This window comes from Ruditapes philippinarum, unplaced genomic scaffold (genome assembly GCF_026571515.1).
Source record: "Ruditapes philippinarum isolate M1 unplaced genomic scaffold, ASM2657151v2 ctg2436_1_1_1_1, whole genome shotgun sequence".
NCBI classification, from domain to species: Eukaryota; Metazoa; Mollusca; class Bivalvia; order Venerida; family Veneridae; genus Ruditapes; species Ruditapes philippinarum.
The window spans coordinates 242,167-257,961 of NW_026864948.1; the positions used below are offsets into that span (position 1 = coordinate 242,167).

The 15,795-nt window shown below is 30.3% G+C and overlaps 1 protein-coding gene across 1 annotated transcript; it reads right to left on the bottom strand.

Moving 5' to 3' along the window:
- Positions 1-65: 65 nt before the first annotated feature.
- LOC132727371 (outer dense fiber protein 2-like) lies at positions 66-14,780 on the bottom strand. The gene is made up of 8 exons (XM_060712812.1): positions 14,701-14,780; positions 13,172-13,380; positions 12,357-12,414; positions 10,863-10,949; positions 9,066-9,107; positions 7,435-7,623; positions 6,388-6,493; positions 66-5,510 (listed from the first exon to the last, which is right to left on the bottom strand). Exons 1-8 carry the CDS (start codon positions 14,758-14,760, stop codon positions 5,434-5,436), a joined length of 828 nt encoding a protein of 275 aa, XP_060568795.1. The 5' UTR covers positions 14,761-14,780; the 3' UTR covers positions 66-5,433.
- Between the last annotated feature and the right edge of the window lie 1,015 nt (positions 14,781-15,795).

The window sequence follows — 15,795 nt, forward strand, 5'->3', positions numbered from 1 at the left end:
AGCGTACAATATAAAAGAGGAATGTCCAATCATTCCTGTTTATTATGGCTCTTTTGGTCATTTCAGTGGATAAACTGGTACATAAAAATCAAGGCAAATTTATATAAATGGACATTTCTTTATTAAAATCATTGAAATATCCAAAGCAATTTTATTAACAGAACAAATATTTACATACACAATTCACATTTCTAATTTAACTTCTATATCTAAAACTTCTTGGCAACAATTATTCTCCTACTACATAATGTTCGGGCACCGAACATTTTGTGAAATGAAAAATAAATGAATTACTGTCATTGACCAGATTAAAGCATCAAAAAATTTATTAAACTAAAAATGTTAGGGCACCGAACAATTTCCAAATTAAAACAAAGATAAACTGACAATCGACCGAAGCATTAAATACAAGTTTTCATTCAAAATGTTCGGGCACCGAACAATTTACAAATTAAAAAAAGATTTACTGACGATGGACTCAAGTTTTTAATCAATGTTTTAACCAAAAAATGTTAGGGCACCGAACAATTTCCAAAATTAAAACAAAGATTTACTGACAATAGACCAAAGCATTAATTACAAGTTTTCATTCAAAATGTTCGGGCACCGAACATTTTTCAAATTAAATAAAAAAGATTTTCTGGCGTTGGACTTAAGTGTTTAATCTATGTTTTAACTAAAAATGTTAGGGCACCGAACAATTTCCAAATAAAAACAAAGATAAACGGACAATAGACCAAAGCATTAAATACAAGTTTTCATTCAAAATGTTCGGGCACCGAACATTTTTCAAATTAAAAACAAAAAGATTTAAAGGCAATGGACTGAAGTGCTTAATCTATATTTTGACTAAAAATGTTAGGGCACCGAACAATTTCCAAATTTAAACAAAGATTAACTGACAATAGACCAAAGCATTAAATACAAGTTTTCATTTAAAATGTTCGGGCACCGAACATTTTTCAAATTAAAAAAAAAAAGATTTACTGGCGATGGACTTAAGTGTTTAATCTATGTTTTAACTAAAAATGTTAGGGCACCGAACAATTTCCAAGTTAAAATAAAGATTAACTGACAATAGACCAAAGCATTAAATACAAGTTTTCATTCAAAATGTTCGGGCACCGAACATTTTTCAAATTAAAAAAAAAAGATTTACTGGCGATGGACTTAAGTGTTTAATCTATGTTTTAACTAAAAATGTTAGGGCACCGAACAATTTCCAAATTAAAACAAAGATTAACAGACAATAGACCAAAGCATTAAATACAAGTTTTCATTCAAAATGTTCGGGCACCGAACATTTTTCAAATTAAAAAAAAAAAGATTTACTGGCGATGGACTTAAGTGTTTAATCTATGTTTTAACTGAAAATGTTAGGGCACCGAACAATTTCCAAATTAAAACAAAGATAAACAGACAATAGACCAAAGCATTAAATACAAGTTTTCATTCAAAATGTTCGGGCACCGAACATTTTTCAAATTAAAAAAAAAAAAGATTTAAAGGCAATGGACTGAAGTGCTTAATCTATATTTTGACTAAAAATGTTAGGGCACCGAACAATTTCCAAATTTAAACAAAGATTAACTGACAATAGACCAAAGCATTAAATACAAGTTTTCATTTAAAATGTTCGGGCACCGAACATTTTTCAAATTAAAAAAAAAAAAGATTTACTGGCGATGGACTTAAGTGTTTAATCTATGTTTTAACTAAAAATGTTAGGGCACCGAACAATTTCCAAATTAAAATAAAGATTAACTGACAATAGACCAAAGCATTAAATACAAGTTTTCATTCAAAATGTTCGGGCACCGAACATTTTTCAAATTAAAAAAAAAAGATTTACTGGCGATGGACTTAAGTGTTTAATCTATGTTTTAACTAAAAATGTTAGGGCACCGAACAATTTCCAAATTAAAACAAAGATTAACAGACAATAGACCAAAGCATTAAATACAAGTTTTCATTCAAAATGTTCGGGCACCGAACATTTTTCAAATTAAAAAAAAAAGATTTACTGGCGATGGACTTAAGTGTTTAATCTATGTTTTAACTGAAAATGTTAGGGCACCGAACAATTTCCAAATTAAAACAAAGATAAACAGACAATAGACCAAAGCATAAAATACAAGTTTTCATTCAAAATGTTCGGGCACCGAACATTTTTCAAATTAAAAAAAAAAAGATTTAAAGGCAATGGACTGAAGTGCTTAATCTATATTTTAACTAAAAATGTTAGGGCACCGAACAATTTCCAAATTAAAACAAAGATTAACTGACAATAGACGAAAGCATTAAATACAAGTTTTCATTTAAAATGTTCGGGCACCGAACATTTTTCATATTAAAAAAAAAAAGATTTACTGGCGATGGACTGAAGTGCTTAATCTATATTTTGACTAAAAATGTTAGGGCACCGAACAATTTCCAAATTAAAACAAAGATTAACTGACAATAGACCAAAGCATTAAATACAAGTTTTCATTTAAAATGTTCGGGCACCGAACATTTTTCAAATTAAAAAAAAAGATTTACTGGCGATGGACTTAAGTGTTTAATCTATGTTTTAACTAAAAATGTTAGGGCACCGAACAATTTCCAAATTAAAACAAAGATTAACAGACAATAGACCAAAGCATTAAATACAAGTTTTCATTCAAAATGTTCGGGCACCGAACATTTTTCAAATTAAAAAAAAAAGATTTACTGGCGATGGACTTAAGTGTTTAATCTATGTTTTAACTGAAAATGTTAGGGCACCGAACAATTTCCAAATTAAAACAAAGATAAACAGACAATAGACCAAAGCATTAAATACAAGTTTTCATTCAAAATGTTCGGGCACCGAACATTTTTCAAATTAAAAAAAAAAAGATTTAAAGGCAATGGACTGAAGTGCTTAATCTATATTTTAACTAAAAATGTTAGGGCACCGAACAATTTCCAAATTAAAACAAAGATTAACTGACAATAGACGAAAGCATTAAATACAAGTTTTCATTTAAAATGTTCGGGCACCGAACATTTTTCATATTAAAAAAAAAAAAGATTTACTGGCGATGGACTTAAGTGTTTAATCTATGTTTTAACTAAAAATGTTAGGGCACCGAACAATTTCCAAATTAAAATAAAGATTAACTGACAATAGACCAAAGCATTAAATACAAGTTTTCATTCAAAATGTTCGGGCACCGAACATTTTTCAAATTAAAAAAAAAAGATTTACTGGCGATGGACTTAAGTGTTTAATCTATGTTTTAACTAAAAATGTTAGGGCACCGAACAATTTCCAAATTAAACCCAAGATTTACTGACAGTAGACCGAAGTATTAAATACAAGTTTTCATTCAAAATGTTAGGGCACCGAACAATTTACAGAACTACAATATACCATGTACAAAATATATAAAAGGGACTTTTTTAAGCATAAAAAAATTCACTAAAGGTAAATGTTAGGGCACCGAACATTTTGTATAATTTTTTAAAAATTACTTTCTTTATCTCAAATAAGTTTTGAAAATAATAAAAACTTGATGACTTTGAAAAAAAAATGTTCAGCACTTTGCGAAATAAGTATAAAAGAAACGAATTATTGTATGACTAGACTAAAGCATTAAATCTGTGTTTTAATTCAAAATGTTTGGATGTAAAACAATTTCCAAATTAAACAGAAGAAAAGATTTTCTGACAATAGATAAAAGCATTTAAATACAAGTTTGCATTCAACATGTTATGGCACCAAACATTTTGGAAATTAAAAAAAAAAGAATTACTGACAATAGATAGAAGCATTTAAATACAAGTTTTCATTCAAAATGTTACAGCACAGAACATTTTACAAAATGAAAAAAGAATTATATTCTTACAGTCTATAGCATTAAAACAAATTTACAGATATATAAATATAATGCTAACACATCTACAATTTTTCTAACATATGTACAGTATAAGTTAGTCTTCTACAATTAAAAATGTAATGGCATTTTACAGACTTTAAAAATTGACTGAAAAACTTGCAATGATGTTTAAAAAACTATAAAATTTAACTAGGTTTGATCAAACAGAACAAGAATATATTTACTAACATTGGGCAGACTTGAAATTTAAAAAAAAGGCTTTCTTACATGTTATAACACAAATCAGTTTTCTAAGTTTCATGAAAATCAAGGGTTGTTTGATGAAATGCTACAAGCTTAAAATTTTGGCCACCTACTATATAACCAAGAGTAAAAAATATTTACTACAATATTAATAATACCACGTTATTGAAATTCCAGAGGTAGATACTTTTATTTCCTCCATATTTGGAGAGCAAAACATATTTACAATTGAATACATTGTCACATCAACTATATATACCATATGTACAAACAACATACATTTTACTCATATAAATAATACATGCACAAACATTAAAATAAACTAGAACTCTGAGAGTCAGATGTGTCGCCTTGTGAACAATGTAGTTTAGGAGAAAGGCCAGTACAAAAATGAAATATGAAAAATAACTAAAAAATAATAAGTGCAGAGCAGCAGTTTCTATGTACTGCACTTCCTATCAATAAGATCTATCATTCTATGATGTTTCAAGTCCATAGCTTTCATACTTGAGGAGAAATAACCAGGACAAAAATAAAGTAAGAAAATCAACAAAGGGCAATAACTCAAAAAATAAGAAATGCAGAGTATAAGTTCTTATGCACTGCACTTTTTCTATCATCCTATGAAGTTTCAAGTCCATAACTTTATACTTTCGGAGAAATGGCCTGGACAAAAATCAAGTATGAAAATTAACAAAGGGCCATAACTCAAAAATTAAGAAATGTAGAGTACCGATTCTTGTGCACTGCACTTCTTCTTAATGAGATCTATCATCCTATGAAGTTTCAAGTCCATAGGTTTTTTAGTTGAAGAGAAATAACCAGGACAAAATTAAAGTATGAAAATTAACAAAGGGCAATGACTCAAAAAAATAAGAACTGCAGAGTACCAGTCCTTGTGCACTTCGAGTTATTGAAAGAAGCATGCATACCAAGTTTGAAGTCAATCAGACTTATAGTGACTGAGTAATGCTCCGGACAAGCTTTAGGGGCGCCGACGCCGACAACGCCGCCGCCGACAAAAGTAACCCCTATATGTCACTTTTTCAAGGCGACACAAAAACCATTTGATTATAAAAGCCTTGAATTAGAGTATTTGACCATGTAAATTATTCAATTCAAATTAATAAGAAAAAAAATTAGTCCATTGTTATAATGACCAATGGTATAGACTTATCTCCAGTTAAATGATCTTGTCGAAAACGAAATTAAGATACATTCTGGAATTAAGTCTGTGAAGTTTTCGCCTGACTTTGCCCTGAACGCAGTACCTGTCTAAGGCTATACGTTGAATAATTTGCAAAGTTTGGCTTGTTGACATCATCAATTACTTCAATTTCTGTATCTCATGGTGCCTTTGAGTGGAAATCATTCCATCTGACTTCCACTGAACTCGACATCTACCTGAAAGAAGAAAAAGAATATGAAAATGATAATGAATGGCAGCTAGTTCCAAGAATTATAACTCTTGAATGTTACCATTCTGTGGTTAATCTCCCTTGGAGTTATAAATTAATTCTGTACACAACAAACTTTTATTGAGAGGTCTGAAAGTCTAAAATCAAAATTTGAATTTCCATCATAGATCAATGGGGGCACATGAAATTGAAAGGCATGCAAGACTTGAGGTCAGTTTTCATTAATAAGTTTGTATAAATGGAGTAGAGAATGATCTGAGCCTATGTCTTTCCTTTTATATATATAAAAGGAAAACCCATGTGCAGAGTCAATTTTGATGGCAGGACTATACCTTAGAAAACTTGGTGAAAACTTGGTGATTGTCCAATAGAAATGTATCAGGCAAAAAATAAAAACCTTGGCCTTAACCCTTAGAGTATTTTGAGAATTTTAGGTTTTTTAAGTATTAACTAAATGTATATTAAGAAAATCAATAATCCCAGGGCCTATTTTGACCAAAGGGCTATAACTTGAACAATTTTTGTAGTGGTCTTCTAGACATTATTTCTAGCTAAATATCTAAGCTCCAGCACTGAAAGTCTTGAATAAGATGATTTTGAAAGTTTGAGGAAAATAAATGACCCCCAGGGTCGGCCAATTTTAATCCCAGAACTATAAATTGAAAAATTTTGGTAGAGGGCCACTAGATTTATGCAGAACATCTATGCTCTAGAACTTGTAGTTTTTAAAAAATGTATTTTATGGAAAATGATTATGACAATGACTCTGCCGTGCAATTTTATCGGATATTAGTTTAATTTCTTCCTATTTTCCTTTAATGAAAAGTATTTTTATATGTATAGATATATTTAGATTAACATACCATCCGAATATGGAAATAGAACAGTGGCTTCCAGCCAACTCTCCACACCACTGTTTTCATCCCGCCAAAACGCCATAATCCTCTCACCTTTTGTAAACATATTTTTCTGAAATAAACATACAATTGCACTTAGCCAGTTTTTTGAAAATTAAATGAGAAAACATTTATGGAATCTGTGTAAAGGTATCAAAATATTAAAGGTGCATATCAGTTTGTGCCTTCTTTATAACTTACACATTTTCTTATTTCAAAATTTGCCTTAGATTAATAGGATGAGCATCAGAATAGTTATCCAAGGGTTGCTGCTTCAATCCTCAGACAATCCTCAGACAAGGAGAAATTTCTCCATGACAAATGACCTTATCTAATGGTCAGTCATCACTCCATCATTAGGATTAAAAGCAGGTCACTTGAAGAGAAATTCATAATTACTAGTTTATTATGCAGAAAAGGCAGTTTGGTAGATTAATCATAAATATATGAAGACAGATGACTTAAAATTGGTGTAAAAATGAGGAAAACAAAGTTATGTCTGTCAACAAGAGACCATCTGTAAGCCACTGTCAAAGTTAAAACTCAGCTACATTGATTCAACTAGTAACAACAATTCCAAGTTTAAATTTCTTATCTTCAGTAATAGTAGCATGCTTTGAAGGTTAACAATTTTCATGTACAATATAACTGCCATGTGTCAAACTTTGATAGTCTCTGTGTATTTCCAAAATTTCCCCCTTCATGTCCTTTATTACAACCTATAATTTCTATAGTCACATTTGTTTGTGTCGATATTTTCAATGTTTTTTATCTTATTGTTAAAGAATAAAATTTAGTGTCACAAGTCAACATATATTATTTAATCATTATTCTTCAAAGTCAAATCAAGACAACAGATGTCACAGTCTGGGGGGTTCATAAATCTGTAATTCATTGATTAACAGTTTCCTTTTGATGCTGTGCACATAACTTTTTTTGCAGAAGTCTACAGTTAGAATTTCATGAAGTTATAAATGGCAAAGTTTTAAAATCAAAAACTGACATTATACTCACCATACACCTTCTTCTTTTAGTTTCATTTTCAGTCTTTTCTTTGACATTTCCTTCTTCAATGACATTTCCTTCTTCAATGACATTTCCTTCTTCAATGACTCTTCCTTCTTCAACATCAGTCTTTACTTTCATTTCCTTAAGTTTATTTGCAAGGAGCAAATTTTCTTCTTCAAGCTGTTTATATTTTTCCTTTAAAATAATTTCATTATTGACATGAGCAATTATATTACAAATGCTTTGATTTAGGCGATAGAAAATAAATAACTAGATTCTCATCTAAAGTTTGGAAAGAATGGGCGTGGTTGGATTTTATTTTCTTTTATTTCGATGAAATTTTTTTTCTGGAATTATGCACAAAGTCAATTTTTGGAATTTGTTCTAATATAATCTATTTAAGTGGTAATATTATATGTATGTAAAATAGATAGTTATTGAGAAAATAAAAGCAACATGATGATATATCTTGATTGTAATTTACTGAACCTTAGATATTCGACATCCAAAGGATTGATCGTTCGGCAAAAAAGAACAAATATATATTGTTACATATTTTATTTTACTATCAGCACAACAAGCATTGCTATCAATTCAATAAGTATCCTATTGCTGAAAATATTGAGTTGAACATAAATAATCATTATATTTTTAGTTTATATTAAAAGAGTGTAAAATAAATTCTAAATTTTACAAAAGAGTTGAATAAAGATGTATTATGCTTGCCTCTGGTAATCAATATTACTTTTTCCTGGTGTTAAGTCTATTAAAAATCAATCAACCAATGAAACTACACAAAAATAATATCCTATTTAAATACCACATAGCTAACAATAATAACATCTAAAAAAAGTACAAACAAATCTTATTTTCACTTTTATACCATGACTATACATATTATAAAGTGTATGTACAAAATCATGCTGCATGCTTACCGTGATTTTTTTTTTAAAAATCTCAGGTCACAAGGACCAGCATCCTTAGGTTTATTTAGTTCATACAAATTTATGATAGTTTGATTGTGTTGGAAGCTATAAGCTTATTGTAAATTATTTGAAAATAAAAATCATTTAGACCGGGGGAGTTTTTGACGGGCTGGCAGGGATGAGAATCTGGGAATTTATTTTTTATTGCCTTATTGTACTCAACCTCACTAAACACTTCATCATTATTTATAATAAGTAATAGCATTTATAAAATTTAAGTGTTTTTTTTTAACTGATTAAACTTAACCTTGTAAGGAGTTGTTTCGTAACATTCACATGAAAGGGGGTTGACATTATTGGGAAACACATAAAGAGATCAAAAACATATTGATTATATAAGTTGTTTCAATTTCTCTAACAATAGGTATGATTAAAAAAGGACATTTTTTATGGTTCCATTTAAGGGAACAGTCCAACAGCACCAAGCAAGAGACTACTTTTGACTGGCTTTTTAAGGCCAAACTTACTAGAATCAGGGTCTTATGATGTCATTTTCAGGAAAATGTCATAGTATGACAATGCTGCATTGAGCATTATACTTGAGCATAAACACAATCTCACATGATTACCTATTCATGTTGAATTCAATTTAACAAGACCCAAACTTTCTGTCGTGCTAAAATATGCTTTAGATACACAATAAAAACTTACCATAAGCTCTTCATATCTCTGTCTCCAACTAGTCTGGTCCTGCTATAAAAATACATTTCAAAAACTTTAAAATCATCTATAATGCTCTTTACACAATAAGTGTATATTAAGAATATATATCTATTAAATACATTTAATGACCTGATACATCATTATAAGAAAATTGATGGATGCTAATTTGATGCAGTTTATTAAAATATAAATCTAATACAATTAAAGTAAAAAAAAATCTTCAGAGACATTTTCTTCACCAACTTGCACAAGATAAATTAAACCATCCAGATAGACTGGTTGACAGTAGAAGGTAAGTGTTAGAACAAAAATTGCTGTTTAGTAACTGTTAAGGTAACTGACTGATATAGGTAGAATTTATAAGTATTACAGCAGAGCAACAGATAAGCTTTTAAAGTGAATTGGGTATTACTCCATCATTTCCTTTGGAATTGGGTATTGGCTCCATTTAATTGGGTATTCCAAAACTCGATACCCTATGATTTCAAGATTAATTGGGTATTCAATTATGAAGATATGAATTTTATGGTTTCAGTATCAATAAAATTTAAACTGTTTTAAAAAGAAAATAGGATTAACAATTTACTAGAACTTTTCACAAATGTTTTATTTTTTATATAAAATGCTCATGTTATATTTCATAATATTTTTAACAAGTTCGTTTTCCGACTGATTTTTTTTATTAAATGTATTTACGACTGTTTTGTTTCAAATCATTTTCCCTTTTGTACGACGCCATATTGCTTTCAAAGCGTCTATTGATACAGCTGGGACCTACTTATTGACGGTCTCCGCAAAATCAACGGTCTCCGCCGGCCTGTAAAGACCGTCGACCTGAGTAGACAAATCGACGGACTCATGCTTTATTGATATGGCTTAGTCGGTCTTTGGAGACCGGGGACCGTCGAAGACTGGAGACCGTTGATTAGTTAGCATTGATTCGGGAATATTCGGATAGCATGCATATCGATATAATTTGTCCAAAACTACGAGCGTACGACAGATTAATTTTGCGGTGATGAAAATGACAATACGCACGGGTTTTTAAGACAATTGCGTATTTTATTTTTTTTAACGGGTTTTGATACGCATTCTTAAAAAATCAATTGCGTATTTTATAAATTTAATTGCGTAAATACGCAAATACGCACCTTATCTGTTGCTCTGATTACAGGTAAAATCATTTGTTGCTTCATACTAGTCACCATTTAGACAGATTTTATTAAACACAGAACAAAAATGCAATTTGGAATGTTTTACTATTAAAGTAATTTTTTTTGCCATATCAAACAATTTCTATAGGCAGTTGAAATGGTCTATGTATAAACAAGACCTGTCCACAGACAGCACACTTCACTCCCCAATACTGGATAGTAAATCAAAGGGTCAAATTAAAGCAACATACAAAAGGGACATAACTCTGTATACATTGTTATCAGACTGGTGGCATGATAGCTCAGTTGGTTAGACCACTGATTGTCACTCCTAAGGTTCTGGGCTCAATCCTAGGTAACTACCCTGGGATTTTTCAGAAACACTTCCAGTGTTTCCCACCTAACTAGAGGTGTACTGGTAAGAAATCCAGGTAATCCTCACATGTATCAGTGCTATACACTGGGCATGTAAAAGAACCAAGGAATCTATTCAATAAGAGCTAGGGACTGGTTCCCGGATTCCCTTGTATCTTATAGCTGTCTCTAGAGTCTGCTGAGGTAAGGACCCTACTGGAAATAAGTGCTTGCTAAAAGAGCCTTAATCAAGAAATAATACATCAGGAAAATTTACCTGGGTAAGTGGTAGTTCTTCTAGAACATGACCAGTTCCCTCTGTTGGAGCAACATTTTCATCCTCTTCATGACATGTTTCCTCAGCCTGTATAAAAGTGCATGTGATTGATATTAACAAAATATTTTATGCTTACAATGAAAATAAATAATTTGAAGAGGAATTTAAAAGGAATGGAAACTTTCTCTTTTCAATGTCACTGCAATGTCACTGTGATTCCAGATGAGAAATAATGCCAGCAATATCTTTCCCTTACATAACACCAAAATATATTAGAAAATGGCACTGTTCACATTCAGATAAAATCAATCAAGTTTATATTGATAAAAAAAAGTATTTATTTAGCAATAGAAATAATTCCAAAAGAATACATGGCATACTAGGTAAAATTTGCAATTTGAGTTAAAATTACACTAACAGTTTTCCTAATATGTCTCGTGCCAGCAGCATTAAATTTTCAAAGTAAGGAGAAAAAGTTGGTAGCAATGGTTTCCAAACTTTAAGTAATGAAGGATCAAGGAATACATCAGTTACCCTTTAGAACAGTATCTTGCAAAAGAAAATAAGATGGGATTGTATAACACAATCATGTTTAGTCTAAATACTAGTTTATGTATCACTTCGTTTTTTTGTTGTTTTTGTTTAAGACTGTTCTTGGTTCTCTTTTTGCCTTTTGTTTTTGTTGTTATAATGACATAAAAGGTTATGTGAAGGTAAAGAAGTGATTGTGATTGATTATAGAACTTGCAGACTGAAAAAACTTAACACCTGTTTAATAACAACATTAATTCAGAAGATCTGACATTAACAATCTATATTGATGAGATTCGTGGTTTAACTCATAGAGCCACACATTATAATTTACAAATAAATGTGTGCCCACTGAGTTTTGTAATTATTTCAAATGGATAAAAAGATAAAGTTACCAATTTCAAAGGAATTATTTGGGGAGATATGAGAGAGACTGAGAGAGTATCTTAGAAAATCACTACATATTTATCAAGTATCATTAATAAATTTTTTTATGACAACAAACAGAGTGAAAATTGAAAATGAAAAGCGTTTAAATTCTTTTCACTCAAATCGGGCTAAGCAAAGCATGAAAATAAAATTTTCAATTTATTTCAAAGTATATTTCTTAATTATCTTTGCATATGTTTTTGTTTAAAGTGACCCAGTTCATTTATGTAAGAAATTCAAATGTTAGGTTTTTAAGCTTTTAAACCTCAGTGGAGTCCCTTTAATATACACAATGTCAAATGACATTCCAAAGTAACCAATGCAGCCTAAAATGAAGGTATCAAAAAACTTTTCTATTAGTTTCTGTAGCTCTAATGGTAATAGCATTCCACAGAGAAACATTGAGTATATTCATCTACATTATTATATAAATGTATGGATATTGTAGTTATGGGGTCTTTGTAGTTTGAAATATTGACATAGGGAGACTAAAATGCCTACAAAAAAAACTACATATAAATATAGAATGTATACCTTTCTCTTCTTTTCATTCTTTTTTCCTCTCACAAATCCAGCATCTATCAAAGTCTTCCTGAATTAAGTGAAAATGTCAATTTTAATTTTAAAAACATCCATATCTAAAAAAAACATGATTAAAATTTAATATTATTTCTGGTTATGGAGATAACTTAAGCAGGGGCACACAAATTATCATGTTGTGAAAATGTTTTGGGTACAGTCTCATTCAGAGCCTTGTAGTAATTTCCATTTTCATGAAAGAAATTTGTTGTATGCATTAAATATTTTTAGCTGCAATTGAATTTTGTCATGTTTGATAAACAAATATCAAGACATGTATCCAAACAAAATATACTAAAATGAATTCCATGGTGCTACCCTATCTTAATGAACTTATCCCATAATTGCTCTTTTACAAATTAAAACACTGGCAGACTAACAGAGTGCGACATTCCTACAATAGGGTTTTTATATGGCTACCCTATAGTCTTCTATTGCTTTTTTCGATAATGAAATATTTAGCCTCAAATATACCATACTGAACACCAAAATTAAATATATCCTGATGTTCCAATAGCCTCATAGGCTTTTGTTGGTACCCTTGAAATTTTTAAATAAGCTCATTGAAATTCCATATCAACTAGTTTAAATCCAAGTTGAATTGGCACATAATCATATGATGAAGTTCTAGGATCAAACTAAGTAGTCTGAGTAAACTTGTATAATAATTTCCATATTGATAGATGTTCTCAATTATTGGTTATCAGCCAACATTAAAGTTTAAATATAAGTGTCACTTTGCCTATCTGAGACATTGCATATATACATACACATTCTGTTTGAAAGCAGCTGCTCCTTTTGCCAACAGTGTATCAATGGATATGAACTTGTCACTGTCCTCCAACCTTATAAATCCTCTCATCAACTTCTCTGACATTGTCAGTTTTTCAGATGCCAAAGAAACTTTTGACCAAAGGTCTGGCTGTAAGCTGGCGACAGCTAGGTGCACCCCAAAACATTGGACTAATCTCCGTCTGTCCTAAAAAATATTTAAACATGTATCAATATCAAATAAAAAACCTATAAAAAAGTATGTTTAAATATAAATGGAAGCTATTAAGTTTGATTTATAAAAACATTTAAGATCTTTTGAAGTTAAAAGTGTTCTCTACTTCTATATATAACATTTACTTTATAAATGCCACTTGGATAAGGAAGTCTCATTTCTACACTTTCTATGCCATTTAACATTAAGTGTGAAATCTTTTATAAAAGCCCTTTCATGTAGAATTCATTGATTCTTAAGTATTTTTGATAATTCACAATATATTGCAAAAATTGTCTGTAAACATCCAGGCCTCAACAAATCCACTTGTATGGGAGTGAAAGTTTGGGTTAGTGAGGAAAAAATTGATTGAACTCGCCCAATCCAATGATATTTCTCTAAAGATTAACTGTAAATGAAGTTTTTCAGTAAAAATTCAAAACTGCAGATGCAATTTCAACCAAAATACTGTCAAATGAGAACCGAAAATTGACCATATGACTTGGGTATAAAACTTTACCGAAAGCGACTGATAAATTGATTTCGTAACAACATCAGCATTTGACAATGTTTTATTCATACGCTTTGGTATGTTTTATAATTGGTCAAGTATTTTAACCGAGTGCATGCGTGTGTTGAATAAATATTTAGGTTTGTTGAGGATTATATAGATCTATTTAAAGAATGCAAAGTGTTATAAACATTATTTAACAATAATGTAAATGAATTAAGGCGATTATATCAATCAACCAGTTAATATTAAATTTGAGTCTTATGTTTGATTTTTACAAATTTTGTCCATCAAAATGCAGGGCAAGTACATTTTATGAAGGCCAAGTAAATTTGAAAGATCAGTCACCCAGTAGGGCATGTGACCCTAGAAAAATTAATTGAGGTCTGACATCCCAATATAACTTTTCTTTGCAATACCCAGCCTAAACTGTAAGAGATATTATCTGCTGTTTACAAAAATTGCATTTTAAATTTTTTGATATTTGCAAAAAGAATCCACAAAATAATGAAAATGTGCTTCTGCACAAAACAATAAAATTTCATGCCAACAAAATTACAAATGTATTATATTTTGAAACACACCTTTATGAAACCAATTCTAAAATGCTTTATTCAATAATTTATTAAACTGAAATCAAAATTGCATTCTCAGCATCATGTTTATCATATAAATTACACAAGAATAAGGTTTTAAACCAACAATGGAAAAGTATATGTAGAATAAATTCAAGTTCAGCCCTTTTGTGTAACACAAATAGTGGGTATAAACTAGTACTACCTATTATAATAAAAAATTTATACCTTTACACCTAGCACTGTCTTCAGTGAGTCTTTCCATTTATTAGTCTCCTCTTTCGTCATGTCCAACGATGGTCGGCAGTCTCTCACCTGTACGAAAATTCTGAGCCAATTTTGTACAGACTCTGTACCAACTCTGGTTGTTATAGAGGCAGATTTTCATTTTTCTGTACAGAGTTGACACCGACACAGAATTGGACACAGAATCGGCCTAGGAAATAGGTGATTTTCTGTGCAGAATAAAACAGAATCAAAAATTTTTCTGTACAGAAAAATTTTCACACAGATAGTTTGCTCTTAGTTATTTTTACAAGACAGAATTTCAATACTTAGAAAAAAAATTGAGGCAGAATTTACATAGACACACAGAATTTTAACACTTAGATAAATCTTGAGACAGAATTTACTTTTCTAGCCAGAATTTCACTCTGAGTTAATCTCAGAGTAGTAGATAGATATTCTGTAATATCAGGTGTAACCCCCATGTAACCCCTGTCGGTCAATTCAAATCTCTCAGACTGCCACACGAGGTTTTATTACACAAAGTGTCTTCACATTGGCAAAGATTAAAACATTGGCAAAGATTAATATTAGGGCTTTTGTTTAGTTTATTTTTCTAATGATTAGTTAACAAGTTAGTTGTTGTGAAGAGCAATCATGTAGAGACTTGAAATTCTCAGATTTAGGGGCCAAAGAGGAATTATGATGGAATTATAATCAAAACCAGAGGTAAGATTTTGCAATGTTTTCTTTGAATTTTTCTTTGAATTATTTGGTTATACCTTCCACTGTAAATAAAAGAAATTATTTATACATCTTTTAATAGTCTATGAATTATCTATATTAGTTAAATTTACTCTGATTTGAGGTCTAATGAGTATAAAATTAATGCACTGTCAGGTCAAAGCTGGGCCAGTGAAATTACTAGTTCATAAATTGCTTTTTGATCAGTTGATAGGTCAAGATCTATTTTTTTTTTAATTTCTTGCTCTATTATGCAATAAATAGTTTAGCTTTTTGTTTTGCTATTCTATAATTCAATTCATTTAGTTTAAATTAATCAATTCAAAACTCCCGGAAATTGTGTAGAATGTACAA

What these genes read in the sequence shown, in the direction of transcription:
- LOC132727371 (XM_060712812.1), bottom strand. Translation starts at nt 14,760, where the DNA reads ATGACGAAAGAGGAGACTAATAAATGGAAAGACTCACTGAAGACAGTG. An exon ending in AGAGATATGAAGAGCTTATG is followed by an intron (nt 7,624 to 9,065) that starts GTAAGTTTTTAT and finishes ATTATTTTAAAG; the next exon opens with GAAAAATATAAACAGCTTGA. An exon ending in TCTATTTCCATATTCGGATG is followed by an intron (nt 5,511 to 6,387) that starts GTATGTTAATCT and finishes TTCTTCTTTCAG; the next exon opens with GTAGATGTCGAGTTCAGTGG.